The sequence below is a fragment of the Balaenoptera ricei genome, chromosome 5 (genome assembly GCF_028023285.1).
Source record: "Balaenoptera ricei isolate mBalRic1 chromosome 5, mBalRic1.hap2, whole genome shotgun sequence".
NCBI lineage: Eukaryota > Metazoa > Chordata > Mammalia > Artiodactyla > Balaenopteridae > Balaenoptera > Balaenoptera ricei.
The window spans coordinates 13,777,937-13,796,234 of NC_082643.1; the positions used below are offsets into that span (position 1 = coordinate 13,777,937).

At 34.8% G+C, this 18,298-nt stretch overlaps 1 protein-coding gene across 1 annotated transcript in view; it reads left to right on the plus strand.

Annotated features, from left to right (window-relative positions):
- Positions 1-18,298, plus strand: part of GRID2 (glutamate ionotropic receptor delta type subunit 2) — a 1,393,316-nt gene that overhangs the window by 1,127,119 nt on the left and 247,899 nt on the right. Inside the window, exon 12 of the mRNA XM_059923901.1 lies at positions 13,578-13,716. Coding sequence (XP_059779884.1) covers positions 13,578-13,716 — 139 coding nt within the window. The remainder of the gene's footprint in view (positions 1-13,577; positions 13,717-18,298) is intronic.

An 18,298-nucleotide genomic window follows, 5' to 3' on the forward strand; every position in this document is an offset into this window, starting at 1 on the left:
TGAATTTAAAATGAGTTGCACAGGTGTAAGTTATTCCACACTTAGCGTAAAGAAAAAATTGAATTTGACTCCGTTTGGGCTCTGCTGAGAGGATTTCAAGGGAGTTGAGGATAAATGCAGTGTTGATTTTAACAAATCACTGGATTTAAGCTAGGTAAGAGGAAAATACATCTAATAGGAATGGGGATGGATAGTGAAAAGGTGGTAGGGTCAACAGATCTTAGATATTGGTGAGACTGTAGACTTGATGGGGGGAGGAAGCTGAAAAGATGAAAGTGTGGAATGTTTGAAATTGAGATTATAGAGGGGTCAGAGTTATTGTTAATAAAGGTATGTTCAGTAATATAAAAGCAGTGCCATTTGCATTAAATAGAAAATAACCATACTAATAATATAAATGAAATATAATATTATTAAATTCTAATTAGTTTCTGTTGCCTGCCAAAGGGAGTTTGAGATTTGCCTTCCCTTTATAAAAATAGATTCAAAATTTTAAACAGACTTATTACTAGCAAACTGAGGCTTTGTTCTTGCCATTGTAAGAAAATACTGAAAGATACTTGTAAATGGAATAACTCCTTACCAGACACAATATGTTTTTGTGCTATCCCCCTCTACCACCTAAAGCCATCTGTTGTACCAGTGACAGACATGCCGCATTGAAAGCCTGCCCTACTCAGACAGTGGACATACTAACCTGTGGCCGACTGTGAAGCTTATGTGTGTCTCACATGCTCCTCCTTCTTACCTCCATACCCTCCACCAAAAGAAAAAATATTAAAGCGTTTACAACTCTAGTCACAGCCAGGCTCTCAATTTGACTATTTATGAATGAACTTCAAGGAACAGATTAATACATAAATATGACTGACATACCTTATGCATTTAGGAGATATGTACATTATCACCCATCCTTAAATGTATCAATAGAACATTGCCTTGGCCGTGGCTAATTGCCAACATTATCCTTCTTCATATTTTCTAAATTGTGATTTTGTAAGTATAAAATGTTCTAATATTTACTGACACTCCAATTGACCAGCTTACTTGAACATATTCATTCATCCCTAATATGGGAAATTTTCTATTTGCTATAAGTGTCTTTAGCCATTTTGCTAGTAACCTAGCTTCAATAAGGATCTAATTCCTGAAAGAGGAATGTTTATAAGGAAAGGGAATAATGAATTTTCTTCTAGTTTTTTTCTTAATCATACTTCATAAAATAATTACACGCTCCCAGATTATATAAGAAACACTTTGTGAGTTATTAAACCTATGAGAAGATGATTTACCAAGCAACAAAATTGGAGAATCTTAAACAATTACTTTTCTATATTTTCAGACAAACACAAAAATGCATATATACTCACACAGAATGAGACTTAGAGCAACAAGTTTTTGCCTGACTCAGGTGAAATTATCAAGTTCTATAATCTTGCCTGAGGGAAAAACATTATTTTACTTCTTTAACAACCTTTATAAATAAGATAATATATACAGTAGTAAAGTTGATGTACTTTTTGAGGTGGCAAACCAGTCACATCAAAATGCAAATCTGTGTCAAGAGTATTTCTCTTAATGCAGAAGGGTCACTTTGAAAAAATACAGATTCTACATGCTTCTGCAGACTGATATTGGGGGACTTCAAACTCACCAGGGATTATAAGAATCAAAATGCCCAGCTCTAGAGTCAGACCTTTGCACACCCTGAAATGTCAGGAATGGCCAGCCTAATTTCTGCCATGCTTTTAGCAATGTGGGGCTGTGTTTTTAATTTAACAGGTAATTTTTTTATCTTTTACCTGTCTTCTAGCATCCAGAATCTATGAAAATACAATTTTTTTTTTCAAATTGTGGATACAGAAAAACAAAACAGAGGAAGGGAAAAAATGGTCTTTATTAAACTCACCCTTCTCTCTTTTTACTTCTTTTATTTAGGTCTTGTTTTTAATTATGAGATACGATTTAAGTACAGAAAAGTGCACAAAACTTAAAAGTGCAGCTCAATGAATTACCAGCAATGGAACACCAGTGTAATTGCCACCCAGGAAAAGATAGAACATTACTCATGACACAGCCCCCATTTCCCCACCTCAACCATTAGCCTATATCCCCAAAGGTAACCACTCATGAGATTATCAACACTACCATTCATGTTGCCTGTTTTAGAGCAATTATCATACAGTGTGCATTCTTTTACTCAAAAATTTAGTTTGTGAAATCCATTCATGGTGTTATATATAACTGAAATCTGTTCATTTCCATTGCTATATAATATCCCACTATATGAATACATATGTGTGTGTGTATATATATATATATACCATACTTTATACACTCTATCCTCAAAGAGTGTTTAGGCTATTTCCAGTTTGAGGCTATTATGAATAATGTTGCTATGGAGATTCCTGTTCATGTCTTGGTGAACACATTTTCCTCTTTGAGGTGTGTACCTGAGTGGAATTGCTGAGTCTTAAGGTATGTGTATGGTAGTTTTCAGAGATGCTGCCAAATTGTTTGTCAAAGTGATTGAACCAATTTATAATCTCATTAACAGGTTACTAGGATTCTAGTCACTCTACACCCTTGCCAGCACTTGATATTGTATATTTCCGTATTTCAATTATTCTGTTGGCTATGTAGTGGCATTTCATTTTTCTTTTAGTTTGTGTACCCCTCATAACTAATGAGGTTGCCACCTTTTCACATATTTAATGGGCATTTGGTATCTTCTCTTGTGAAACCTCTTGCCCATTTTTCTATTTATTGTCTGTTTTATTGTTATTGATTTATAGAAGTTAATATACATTGATGAAATTTTTGTTAGATATGAGTATTGAAAATATGTTCTACTGTGGCTTGTCTTTACTTTCTTAATGGTGGGTTTTGAACTACAAAGTATTACCATAGTCAAATTTATCAATCTTTTCTTTTTTTATCCTCATTTTGAAATAAATTAATTGAGATATATTTGACTGATAAAAATTGTACTAAGATTTGCAACTTGATGTTTTAATATTTGTATACACTGTTAAAAGATCACCATAATCAAGCTAAATAATTTGTCTATAACCTCTTCCTAATTATAGTATGTGTGTTGAGAAGATTTAATTCAAGATCTATCCTCTTAGCAAGTGTCAAGTATATGATACAGTTTTGGTAACTATTGTCACCATGCTGTACATTAGGTCTCTAGAACTTATTCATAGTGCATAAATGAAACTTTGCACCCTTGGACCAACATCTCATTTCCCCCATACCTCCCACCCCAGCCCCTGACCACCACCATTCTATTCTCTGCTTCTATGAATTTGATTATTTTAGATTACACAGGTAAGTGAAATCATGCAGCATTTGTTTTTCTGTGGCTGGCTTATTTCACTCAAAATAATTTTCTCATAGTACATCCATGTTGTCACATATGGCAGGATTTTCATTTTTGTGGATGAATAATATTCGTGTGTGTGTGTGTGTTCTACTGTGGCTTGTCTTTAAATACATATCACATTTTATTTATCCATGCATCTACTGATGAACATTTACGTTGTTTCCATATCTTGGCGGTTGTGAATAATGCTGCCATGAACATGGGAGTGCAGTTCTCTCTTTGAGATGCATATTTCATTTCCTACAGATATATACTCAGAAGTGGAATTGCTGGTTCACATGGCAGTTCAATTTTAATTTTTTGAGGAACCTCCATAGGTTTTGCATAGTGGCTGCACAAATTTACATTTGCATTGCAAAAGCATGCAAGGGTTCCCTTTTTTCCACATCCTCACCAAAGCATATTATCTCTCTCTCTCTCTTTTTTTTTAATAAAACCCATCTTAACAGGTGGAGGCAATATATCATAGTGGGTTTGATTTGCATTTCACTAATAATTAGTGATGTTGGATATATTTGCATGTGCCTGTGTGCCATCAGTATGTCTTCTTTGGAAAAAATATCTATTCAGATCCTCTGCCCATTTTTTTTTTAATTTAAAATCTTTATTGGAGTATAATTGCTTTACAGTGTTATGTTAGTTTCTGCTGTATAAAAAAGTATATCAGCTATATGTATACATATATCCTCTTATCCCCTCCCTCTTGCGTCTCCCTCCCTCCCTCCCTATCCCACCCCTCTAGGTGGTCACAAAACACTAAGCTGATCTCCCTGTGCTATGTGGCTGCTTCCCACTAGCTATCTATTTTACACTGAGTAGTGTATATATGTCAATTCTACTCTCTCACTTCGTCCCAGCTTACCTTCCCCCTCCCCATGTCCTCAAGTCCATTCTCTATGTCTGCATCTTTATTCCTGTCCTGCCCCTAGGTTCATCAGAACCATTTTTTTTTTTAGATTCCATATATATGTGGTAGCATACGGTATTTGTTTTTCTCTTTCTGACTTACTTCACCCTGTATGACAGACTCTAGGCCCATCCACCTCACTACAAATAACTCAATTTTGTTTCTTTATATGGATGACTAATACTCCATTGTATATATGTGCCACATCTTCTTTATCCATTCATCTGTCAGTGGACACTTAGGTTGCTTCCATGTCCTGGCTATTGTAAATAGTGCTGCAGTGAGTATTGTGGTACATGACTCTTTTTGAATTATGGTTTTCTCAGGGTATATGCCCAGTAGTGGGATTACTGGGTCATATGGTAGTTCTATTTGTAGTTTTTTAAGGAACCTCCATACTGTTCTCCATAGTGGCTGTATCAATTTACATTCCCACCAACAGTGCAAGAGGGTTCCCTTTTCTCCACACCCTTTCCAGCATTTATTGTGTGTAGATTTTTTGATGGTGGCCATTCTGACCGGTGTGAGGTGATACCCCATTGTAGTTTTGATTTGCATTTCTCTAATGATTAGTGATGTTGAGCATCCTTTCATATGTTTCTTGGCAATCTGCATATCTCCTTTGGAGAAATGTCTATTTAGGTCTTCTGCCAATTTTTGGATTGGGTTGTTTGGTGTTTTGATATTGAGCTGCATGAGCTGCTTATATATTTTGGAGATTAATCCTTTGTCAGTTGCTTCATTTGCAAATATTTTCTCCCATTCTGAGGGCTGTCTTTTCGTTGTGTTTATGGTTTCCTTTCCTGTGCAAAAGCTTTTTAAGTTTCATTAGGTCCCATTTGTTTATTTTTGTTTTTATTTCCATTTCTCTAGGAGGTAGGTCAAAAAGGATCTTGCTGTGATTTATGTCATGCAGTGTTTGTTCTGTCTAGGTTTTCCTCTAAGAGTTTTATAGTGTTTGACCTTACATTTAGGTCTTTAATCCATTTTGAGTTTACTTTTGTGTATGGTGTGGGGGAGTGTTCTAATATCATTCTTTTACATGTAGCTGTCCAGTTTTCCCAGCACCACTTATTGAAGAGGCTGTCTTTTCTCCATTGTATATTCCTGCCTCCTTTATCAAAGATAAGGTTACCACATGTGCATGGGTTTATCTCTGTGCTTTCTATCCTGTTCCATGGATCTATATTTCTGTTTTTTTGCCAGTACCATACTGTCTTGGTTACTGTAGCTTTGTAGTATAGTCTGAATCCAGGAGCCTGATTCCTCCAGCTCCATTTTTCTTTCTCAAGATTGCTTTGGCTATTCAGGGTCTTTTGTGTTTCCATACAAATTGTGAAATTTTTTGTTCTAGTTCTGTGAAAAATGCCAGTGGTAGTTTGATAGGGATTGCATTGAATCTGTAGATTGCTTTGGGTAGTATAGTCATTTTCACAATGTTGATTCTTCCAATCCAAGAAATGGTATATCTCTCCATCTGTTTGTATCATCTTTAATTTCTTTCCTCAGTGTCTTATAGTTTTCTGCATACAGGTCTTTTGTCTCCTTAGGTAGGTTTATTCCTAAGTATTTTATTCTTTTTGTTGCAGTGGTAAATGGGAGTGTTTCCTTAATTTCTCTTTCAGATTTTTCATCATTAGTGTATAGGAATGCCAGAGATTTCTGTGCATTAATTTTGTATCCTGCTGCTTTACCAAATTCATTGATTACCTCTAGTAGTTTTCTGATAGAGTCTTTAGGATTCTCTATGTATATTATCATGTCATCTGCAAACAGTGACAGCTTTTTTTCTTCATTTCTGATTTGGATTCCTTTTATTTCTTTTTCTTCTCTGATTGCTGTGGCTAAAACTTGCAAAACTATGTTGAATAATAGTGGTAAGAGTGGGCATCCGTGTCTTGTTCCTGATTTTAGAAGAAATGGTTTCAGTTTTCACCATTGAGAAAGATGTTGGCTGTGGGTTTGTCATATATGGCCTTTATTATGTTGAGGTAAGTTCCCTCTATGCCTACTTTCTGAAGAGTTTTTATCATAAAGGGGTGTTGAATTTTGTCAAAAGCTTCTCTGCATCTATTGAGATGATCATATGGTTTTTATCCTTCACTTTGTTAATATGGTGTATCACATTGATTGGTTTGTGTATATTGAAGAATCCTTGCATTCCTGGGATAAACCCCACTTGATCATGGTGTATGATCCTTTTAATGTGTTGTTGGATTCTGTTTGCTAGTATTTTGTTGAGGGTTTTTGCATCGACATTCATCAGTGGTATTGGTCTGTAGTTGTCTTTTTTTGTGACATCTTTTCTGGTTTTGGCATCAGGGTGATGGTGGCCTCACAGAATGAGTTTTGGAGTGTTCCTCCCTCTGCTATGTTTTGGAAGAGTTTGAGAAGGATAGGTGTTAGCTCTTCTCTAAATGTTTGGTAGAATTTGCCTGTGATGCCATCTGGTCCTGGGCTTTTGTTTGTTGGAAGATTTTTAATTACAGTTTCAATTTCAGTGCTTGTGATTGGTCTGTTCATATTTTCTATTTCTTCCTGGTTCAGTCTTGGAAGGTTGTGTTTTTCTAAGAATTTGTCCATTTCTTCCAGCTTTTCCATTTTATTGGCATATAGTTGCTTTTAGTAATCCGTGATGATCCTTTGTATTTCTGAAGGGTCAGTTGTTACTTCTCCTTTTACATTTCTAATCCTGTTGATCTTAGTCTTCTCCCTTTTTTTCTTGATGAGTCTGGCTAATGGTTTATCAATTTTGTTTATCTTCTCAAAGAACCAGCTTTTCGTTTTATTGATCTTTGCTACTGTTTCCTTCATTTCTTTTTCTTTTGTTGCTGATCTGATCTTTATGATTTCTTCCCTTCTGCTAACGTTGTGGTTTTTTTGTTCTTCCTTCTCTAATTGCTTTAGGTGTAAGGTTAGATTGTTTATTTGAGATGTTTCTTGTTTCTTGAGGTAGGATTGTATTGCTATAAACTTCCTCTTAGAACTGCTTTTGCTGCATCCCATAGGTTTTCAGTTGTCCTTTTTTCATTGTCATTTGTTTCTAGGTATTTTTTTTATTTCCTCTTTGATTTCTTCAGTGATCTCTTGGTTATTTAGTAGTGTATTGTTTAGCCTCCCTGTGTTTATATTTTTACAGTTTTCTTCCCATAATTGATATCTAGTCTCATACTGTTGTGGTCAGAAAAGATACTTGATACAATTTCAATTTTCTTAAATTTACCAGGGCTTGAATTCTGACCCAAGATATGATCTATCCTGGAGAATGTTCCATGAGCACTTGAGAAGAAAGTGTATTCTGTTGTTTTTGGATGGAATGTCTTATAAATATCAATTAAGTCCATCTTGTTTAATGTGTCATTTAAATATTGGGTTTCATTCTTTATTTTCATTTTGGATGATCTGTCCATTGGTGAAAGTGGGGTGTTCAGGTCCCCTACTATTATTTTGTTACTGTCAATTTCCCCTTTAATGGCTGTTAGCATTTGCCTTATGTATTGAGGTGCTCCTATGTTGGGTGCATAAATATTTACAATTGTTATATCTTCTTGGATTGATCCCTTGATTATTATGTACTATCCTTCTTTGTCTCTTGGAATAGTCTATATTTTAAAGTCTAATTTGTCTCATATGAGAATTGCTACCCCAGCTTTCTTTTGATTTCCATTGTCATGGAATATCTTTTTCCATCCCCTCACTTTCAGTCTGTATATGTCCCTAGGTCTGAAGTGGACCTCTTGTAGACAGCATATATACGGGTCTTGTTTTTGTGTCCATTCAGCCAGTCTATGTCTTTTGGTTGGAGCATGTAATCCATTTACATTTTAGGCAATTATCGATATGTATGTTCCCCTTACCATTTTCTTAATTGTTTTGGGTTTGTTTTTGTAGGTCTTTTCCCTCTCTTGTGTTTCCTGACTAGAGAAGTTTCTTTAGCATTTGTTGTAAAGCTGGTTTAGTGGTGTTGAATTCTCTTAAATTTTGCTTGTCTGTAAAGATTTTAATTTCTCAGTCGAATCTGAATGAGATCCTTGCTGGGTAGAGTAACCTTGGTTGTAGGTTTTTCCCTTTCATCAGTTTAAATATGTCCTTCCACTCCCTTCTGACTTGCAGAGTTTCTGCTGAAAGGTCAGGTGTTAACCTTATAGGGATTCCCTTGTATATTATTTGTTATTTTTCTCTTGCTGACTTAATATTTTTTCTTTGTATTTAATTTTTGATAGTTTGATTAATATGTGTCTTCCCGTGTTTCTCTTGCATTTATCCTGTATGGGACTCTCTGCGCTTCCTGGACTTGATTGACTATTTCCTTTCCCATATTAGGGAAGTTTTCAACTATAATCTCTTCAAATATTTTCTCAGTCCCTTTCTTTTTCTCTTCTGGGACCCCTATAATTCAAATGTTGGTGTGTTTGATGTTGTCCCTGGGGTCTCTGAGACTGTCCTCAATTCTTTTCATTCTTTTTTCTTTATTCCACTCTGCAGTAGTTATTTCCACTATTTTATCTTCCAGGGCACTTATCCGTTCTTCTGCCTCAGTTATTCTGCTATTGATTTCTTCTAGCAAATTTTGAATTTCATTTATTTTGCTGCTCATCATTGTTTGTTTGCTCTTTCATTCTTCTAGGTCCTTGTTAAGCGTTTCCTATATTTTCTCCATTCTATTTCCAAGATTTTGTATCATCTTTACTATCATTACTGTGAATTCTTTTTCAAGTAGACTGACTATTTCCTCTTCGTTTTTTTGGTCTGGTGGGTTTTTACCTTGCTCCTTCATCTGCTGCGTATTTCTCTGTCTTCTCAATTCGCTTAACTTACTGTGTTTGGAGTCTCCTTTTTGCAGGCTGTAGGTTCATAGTTCCCATAGTTTTTGGTGTCTGCCCCCAGTACCTAAGGTTGGTTCAGTGACTTGTGTAAGCTTCCTGCTGGAGGGGACTGGTGCCTGTGTTCTGGTGGGTGGGGCTGGATCTTGTCTTTCTGGTGGGCAGACCACGTTTGGTGGTTTGTTTTGGGGTGTCTGTGATTTTAGAGAGCCTCTCTGCTAATGGGTGGGGTTGTGTTCCAGTCTTACTATTTTGGAATGGTGTGTCCAGCACTGGAGCTTGCTGGCTGTTGGGTGGAACTGGGTCTTAACGTTGAGATGGAAGTCTCTGTGAGAGTTCTCGCCAATTGATATTACTTGGAGCCAGGAGGTCTCTGGTGGTCCAATGTCCTGAACTCGGCTCTGCCACCTCAGGTGCTCAGGCCTGACACCTCGCTGGAGCCCCAAGAGCCTGTCAGCCACATGGCAGATTGCCAGTTTATTATGAAAGGCTATAACTCAGGAATGAACAGAAAGAAGTGATTCATAGGATAAGATGTGGGGAGAGAACATGGTGTTTCCATGCCGTCTCCAGGTGCAACACTCTCCCAGCATCTCCATGTTCCCCAAGCCAGAAGTTCTCTCCTCTGCCCATTTTTTAAATCACATTGTTTGGTTTATTTTTTGTTGAGTTATCTGAGTCTCTATATATTTTGGATACTAACCCCATATCAGATGTGTGATTTCTAAATGTCTTCTCCCATTCAATAGGTTGCCCTTTCATTTTGATGATAGCTTCCTTCACTGTGCAGAAGCTTTTTAGTTTGCTGTAGGCTCATTTTTTAATTTTTGCTTTTGTTTTCCTTGCCTTTGGAATCAGATCCACAAAAACACCTCTAAGGCTGATGTCAGTGAGGCTACAGCTTATGTTTTCTTCTATGAATTTCATGGTTGCAGGTCTTACACTTAAGTTTTTAATCCATTTTGAGTTAATTTTTGTGTATGGTGTATGATAGTGGTCTGGTTGTATCACACAAGGAAAAAACTTATAGTAAATATACAAAAGAAAATGAGAAAGGAATCTAACACAACACTAAAGGAAACCATGAAAATCCAAGGGAAGAGAGAAAAAGAAGAAATAGAGAGGGACTACGAAAACAGCCAGAAAACAATTAACAGAATGGCAATAAGAACATACCTATCAATAGTTACTGTAAATGTAAAGGGACTAAATTCGCCAAACAAAAGACTTAGAGTGACATGGATAAAAAACAAGACCCATTTATTTGCTGCCTACAAGGGACTCACTTCAGTTACAAATCACATAGAACTGTACATAAGATCATCCTCTTTTATCCTTCTAATATCTGAAACATCTGTAACAATATGTCCTTTTAACTCCTATTATTTTATTTTTTTGTGCCTTTACTTGTTTTCTTGATCAGTCTCAAGAGCTTTTTATAGGTATTTTCAAAGGACCAAACTTCTGTTGGATCAACATTCTCTATTTTATTTTTTATCTAGTTTACTAATTTTTGCTCTTATATTTATTATGTCCCTCCTTCTATGTTCTTTGGGTTTAACTTGCCAGGTTTTTTTTAACTTCTTGAAATTGATGAATAGCTCATTGATTTTCAGACTTCTTATATAAGTTATGAATTTCCCTTTAAACACAAATTTAGCTACATCCTATCAGCTATCAAAACTTGTGAAATTTTGATATAGAGTATTTTTATTTTCATCAACTTAAAAATACCTTCTTTTTCTCTTGTGATTTTTCTTTGACCCATGGCCCTAATAGAATTGTAATTGTTGATTTCCAAGCATATGACGATTTTCTGGTTTTCTTAGTCCCATCCCCATTTGGCAAGGCCTGGGCCTTAATTTTTATAGCCACCTGACTTTGAAGGCTTTCAAAAGATTGCTCAACATCTCAGTTTCTTATCTTCCTGTTGTTAAATTGGCATTTATCCCTCAGGAAAAAGCAGTCCTAAATACCAGTCACATTTCTGAGTTATCTTCTTCAGGATCTTGATCTAGTTTCTTACTGCTCCTTTAGCTCTCAAATGCATTATATGTTCATTTTTTCTAGTTGCCATCAGTGGGAGGATTGTCTTGAATTACCAGAATTAGAAGTCAAGATTCCCTTTACTTTTAATATTTGATTTCTAAGTTCAGATATCAAATAAAATGTCATTTTATTTGGACTCCACAAAAATATTTGAATTTCCCAAGTTTCAGGCTTTATGCCACAGGTGAAGAAAGCTCAACAAGTGTTCTTTCTTATGGGTGATAACAACTCTAACCAAGGGTAAAGACTTCATGGACACAAACCTTCAATTAGCCTTTTCAGTCATGAATTTACTGTTCTACTTTTGTTATATTTATTAACATCTTTCAGTCTTTAGCTATCATCTTGTTCATATTTTATTTTTTTTTCAATTAATCATTTTGTCTAGGAAGTCCCCATTTGGTTTAAAAATGAATATTTTATTGTGCTTTCATCTTTTAAAAGCTGAGTGAATATCTCCTTTGCTTTGAAGAAGAAAATATCCAAATTGCATTATAATTGCTTTTGAAAAAATGCATTCCAGATATCAGAGGTTAGCCTATTCTGAGGATATTACATCAGGAAAATAGCTCAGGTCATACCCAAAGGGTATGTTTGTACTACACTGAAAGTTCAGAAATATTGCATAGTGAGAATTAGTGGTTGGCATAAAAATCTGCCTGATATGATAATTAATTGAATCCTGTTAAGCCATTCACATATTGATGTACCTAGGCAAATGTAGTATTATATATCTCTTTAATTTATTTTTACTCTTAGCATAAACCTAATTTATTTTAAAAGGATTATTAACTCCATACAAAACATATATTCATTTAACAAATATTTACCCACCTAAAAGGGGGCAGGAACTGTTTCTATGTTAGAAACTATACAATAAGGAAGAGGAAAAAAACAAAAATATATAAAATATATGATAAATTATGATTTTTAAAAAATACAGTGACTGAAAGAATGAGGTCATGGGAAATTATTTTAGATAGAATGACAATATGTATTTGTGAGGAAGTATCATCTGAGGAGAAACTTAAATAAATTAAAAGGAAGGTCATTTTTAAATTAAAGAGCAGAGAATTCCAGGCATAAAAATTGCAAGTACAAAGACCCTAGGACAGAAATCAGCGTAACTCCATGCAAGAAATTGCAAGAAGGCCGTTGAGAGGGTGGAAAAATGTAAGTCAGGAAATTGACATGAGACCAGTTCATGTAGGACCTGATAGGCCTTGGTAGAGATTTGGGGTTGCTTTTTTCTTTTTCTCTGAGAGTGACAGGAATCCACTGGAAGTTTAGATCAGAGGAATATCACGATTTCATTTTCATTTTTAAAGAGCACCATGGAGATAGACTTAGGAGTGGTAGTGCATAGAATGTAAACAAGTAAACCATTTAAGTGGTTTAGTAGTACAGTCAAAAGAAGATGTGACAGCACTGGAAGTGAGGAGATGAGGTAGGATTTGGTATGTGGTTTGAAGATAAAGGTGACAGGACTTGCTACCAGATAGGATGTTGGAAAGTTTCTAAGTATTTGGTCTGAGAAATAGAGTGAAGAGTGGTGCTATTCCCTGAAATAGTGTAGACTGGGGTGTTAATTCAAGAGTGAAAATAAAGCGTTCTGATTCAGATGTGATACATTTCAGATGCCCATTAAATTCCAAGTGGAAATTATGTAGGCGTTTATCTGTAGCTCTCTAGAGAGAGTAAAGCTTGAAATATAAATCCGAGAGTCATCAAAGTATACTGTAGATAATATTCAACGTCAGGGGACTTGAGATTAGCTGCGGTTGGAATGCAGACAGAACAGAAACAGTTTAAAGACTGAGCCCAAGGACACACCAACATTTAGAAGATGGAGAAGAAGATTCTACAATAAGATTATAAAAGAGTGGTGAGTCAATTAGGAGTAGATCAAAACACATGTGATGATGCTGAAACCAATAGAAATATGTATTCTCCCAAGATTATTAATAACCTATGATTCTAGGGAATTTAACAAAAATAATCTTTTAATATTATTTATTAAACTAGAAATCTGAAAATTTATGTTAAATATAAGCATAATAGTATTAATATCTCTTAACTAGTAAATAGTCAAGCCCTTGGATATAAAGTGTATATCTGAGGTTGTAATAAGAGGGTAATTCTAGGGTTGAAGAACAAGGTGGAAGAAATATCATTTAAACATGTTATACTAAATATTTATCATGCTTCTATTTGACTGAGTCTCACATAGTCTCATAAAACAGATTCAAATATGAAGTGATGAACATAAGCAAAATACAGAGATCCATGCTGATGTTATGTGAAAGATTTCTCATTACTTAAAATTTACCTTGCTCTTGAATGTGTATGACTTCAGAGTCTCAATAAATACTTGTTGATGTTCTTTTATTCTCTTTGCTTCTTTCCACAGGTGGGGAAGTCCCATACACAACTCTGGCTACCCGAATGATGATGGGGGCTTGGTGGCTATTTGCTTTGATTGTCATCTCATCTTACACAGCAAACCTTGCTGCTTTCCTCACTATCACCCGCATTGAAAGCTCCATCCAGTAAGTAGACAAAGATTCCGCTTGATACAAAGCATGAGAAATGACAGGCGTGGCCAAAGCTATGTGATGTCTGTTAATAAATTTACAACTTCCTTTTGAGTAAAGACTTAATTTTGTGATGTGCAGACATCACAACATAGTCCAACTCCTGAAAGTACAGTTTTGGTAGAGCATTCTTTATACAATAGAATTCTGGGTATAATTTGGACATTGCTTCCCACATTCTCCTGGAAGGATAACACATATTCAGAATTTTAACCTCTGTAAAATATGACTGTGGGCAATATTATTAAAAAGAAGGAAAAGGATACATACTAAAATATATATATTTCAAGGTTGAGATGCTCAGTCTTGCTTTGAGTCTGTCCCATTATGCACTGTCTGAGTAAATAGTTAGGTAGACACTGGATGATTGATAGATAGATGATAGGTAGGGAGAGGGAGAGAGAGAGAGAGAATGAGAATAGCTATCAAGAGGTAAAACTACATTCTGTCTCTTCATTGCATTATAGCTAACATGAGTATTATTGCTGCTGTTTTTCCAGCTGCAGTGGTGGTAAATTGTCATTAACTATAGTGTACTTCTGAATCCTGAAAGCTACCTAAGTCAGTGCTTCATTTCACAAATGACTTTCCCATGAGCCCTGAGACTCCAAAGGCCTTTGATTTACCATGGCCAGTTTTTCTTTATGTGGTTTCATGCCATAAGGTCAGCTCAGTGCCACAGTACAGCTTCTGCCTTATTAGAACGTAGTGTTCTGTATATTGTTTTAAGAAACAATTTTCTGAAAATTTTATTAATCCAAAATCAAGGTAGTTTGAACTTTCGTAAAGTTAAAAAACATTTATTTCTCAACAAAGTTGACAGTTCAAGATTAGAATAATTAACTTTGTCAAGGAATTAATTAGGGATTTACTTCATCCTTAAGAGAAAACATGAATTCTTCTTGCCTTTAAAATAGTACGTAAATGAATTCCATTAGTAGTTGCAAAATTATTATAGCACAATACTAAAAATAAAATCAAGAATTAATGATCTAAAAAGAAATAGGGTATTTTCTTCAACTGCTTGTGTATATAAATTGAAACCCCAAAATTCAGCTACTAATAGTCAATTATTTCATCCATTTATGAAAATGATGTTCCCAACTTCTCTCATCAAATCATAGTCTTCAAGTTGTTTTCCCAGTTATTTCTTTGGTGCAGAACCTTCATATCCTTTTAACTTACTACCCTTGTAGCCAGTTCTACGTGTGGCATAAGTTTTAAGTGATCCAGAGTGAAGCTCATGGAAAATTTAAACTGATAACCCCATCAGAGTCTTATTTTAAGCAATAATGAAAATGATTACAACGTCCCAGCCCAAGAAATCAATGAATTAGTAAAATTGTGCAAATAATAATTAACATTTATTGAGCACTCACAAGATGCCAAACTTTGTACTAGATGTTTGACATGCATTGGCTCATTTAATACTTACAACCATCTTCTGGAATGCATACTACTTATTAATAACCCATTTTACAACTGAAGTTGAAAAGATAAGTAACTTGCTTCAAATCATGCAGCTAATAAGTGATTGATTAAAGACCAGACCTTAAATCTGTCTCATTCCTGAATCTGTGTTCTAACTATGCCACACTAGTCCCCATTCCACACCCTTGTACATTTGTATGGCCAGTTGCTTTTTAGGGAACTTTATAAAGGATGTGTCATAGCCTTATTCATTGCTAAGTATAGTGATGTAAAGGATGACATTATTCAAATCCTCAATTTGTCTGAGGAAATAAAGTATCAAAAGTTAGGAGATTTTTGTGTTGGGTCGATTCTGTAGGCATATATCCCAACATGAGCTAATTACATCTATAATTGATACTTGCCATTCAGGGTAAGATTACTTGCCAGACCAGTCAATGGAAATCACATTAAGAAAAATAGTTTTAAAAAATTAAAATGGAGTATTTTAATCTCACTAATATACTTCTTGTCAACTTTGTTTAACATGTTATATTTTAAGAGTACTTAAAGTATATAGGTTTTTACTATGTAGCTCAGATCTGACTTTGAAACATTTTAAATTAAATGAATGAAGAATATTTTAAATAACTGATTTTCTGCAACATATGACAACAATAATCATAAATAATAAAAATTATGGATATTCACTGAGAATTTATTATGAATTTATTAAGTATATATATATATATATATATCCCCTTTAGTACTCAAAATTACCCTAAGAATACAGCTACTACTATTATTCCTACTTTGTAGATCAAGAAACAGAAATTTGGAAGTTAAATGCTCACTAGCACAAGGTGAATAGTGTTAGAGCTGGAAATCTAACCTACACCAATTCATGACTTCACCTACTGAATTTTTTCTTTATCTTACAATTTGTTTCTTGCTGGTTCTTAAAATTTGTTTGCTTGAGCCGCTCTGTCACTGAGGTTGCAGGCCTCATGGTGTGTGTATATCTGAGCTATTTAGTCATTACAACTTTGCCAGCATTCGTTAGTATCTAGACTTTCATGTAACAGCAGTGGGAGCAAAAGCCTCTATCAAATTTTTACACCCATAGGATTTTCTAAAGTAAAGTCTAATGGAAAAAGATCCTAATTGCACATGATGTTTCCCTCAGGTGTAGTTTCCCACAATCCAAAATAACTGAACATTCATTTTTTTAACAAATTATTTCTTTCTAATGCCAACTCATATTATTAAAAGTCAACATTTGGTATAATGAATCTCCCCTTCCTTCTAATCTTTTCACTAGGTTAATTATGAAAGGGGAAAATCAGAGCCAAATAAGTTAAAAGAGATCTGATTCTCTCCCCAAACTTAAAGATCGCTTCTAATTTCATGCTTCAGCTGTGTTGGTAAACAAAATTGTAATGTTTCTTGGAAACATTCAAAGTTCCATTTATAACTAATGTCAAACTTTCTTGGAAAATTCTAAGTCTAATTTTTCTTAGAAAAGCAAAAACTTTTTTCACAAGACCATCCACTGTCATGCTTCTTAATCGTTCACATTCATGAGATTTGCTCATCGTTAAATGAAGCTGTGCTCATCGGGGTACTTTTTCCTAGCCCAATTGCTGTTCCATTAACAAACATATACCATCCACATCTTTATTCCCAAAATTCAAAGTCACTTCTCCACACCAGGAGAGGCAGAGGTGGCTAGAGGAATGTCAGTGAGAGAGAGAGAGGAAAGCTACTTTTAAATAGGTGGTTGACCTGGTGCTTGATAGGAGAAATCCAATAGATTTATTCTTAGGAAGCTAAATATCTTTTATAAAATTTACCCCTTTTTCAAAATTAGATATTTATTGTCATCTAGCCTTCCAGTTGGCCCTTGCCATTAATAAAAATGTTGAAAGTGAATTTTCCCTGGAGAATATAACTCACAAATTAATTTCATATCCCTTCAACAATGGGGCAGCCCAACATAACTATGTTCTGCTGCTGTATATGATGTAATATGACAGATTGCAACACAGTTGAGGATGGCTATTGATGTATACAGTTCAGTTTCTAAAAAGAAATTTATATGCAATTTCTATAAAACTCTAATGACATCTGGGCTTTTTCATTGTCACTAAAAGAGTAACAACAAGTACCTAAATTGTTTTCAAATACTTAAAAAATGGAACATACTTTTTTCTGTTGGTAACCAGGCTAAAAGTGGCAATGGTGAAATGGAGCATGTGAAGCTATGAAGGTATTTTCGAGTAAATACTGGGTAATAATATCATCAACATTAACTGTAATAGTCTTTATTGTGATGCAATTTTCAAAAACCTACTTATTTCACATATAAAAGTGAAAATAGCTATGGGGGAAATCATAGGTTTATGGTTATAGTCATTAATAACTTTAGAGCCAGATTGGTGTATGGTGATAAAACTTGAGGTCTTTCGTTTCCTGGGGCTAAAAGTAAGCTTGGGTCTATTCAAAGGGATCCCAACATCGCACCATATTTTTATGTTTAATGCATTCATTTTTCATAACACGATGTTGGACTAAACAAAATATTGAGTTAATACAGCCAGTGAATCAAACTAATTTGGGGTAAATTTCTTCCCAAGCATATGCAAAAAGAGATTCCTAAATATGCTATTCACTGGAGGAGACCACGCCAATAACAGGATTTTTGTATTCATATTTGTCTACATTTAGAAAAAGAAAAAATTATTGGGCAACTGTTTTTCTCAGTGCCACACAGTGAGTATCACTGGGCTTAGAAATTTGTCTGTCTCCCAGTCTAGGGAAACAGAGAATGGTAGCAGGTGCTCTCTAATGAAATGATTTATTCCTTTCCTTTGCCCCCATGGAGCTATGTAACTATCTTTGCTACGTTACTATTACCAAGATCATTATAATCATGCTCTCGGAAATGGAGGTATTCCTAACTATAAAAACTCCTAAATAAATATATTAGTTTCATTCAATTAGTTCAACTAATTATGTATCTATATACAGTTGACCCTTAAACAATGTGGGGTTTAAGGGCACCAACTCCCACGCAATCATAAATCCATGTATAGCTCTTTTTCTTTCAGTTTCATTGAGATATAAT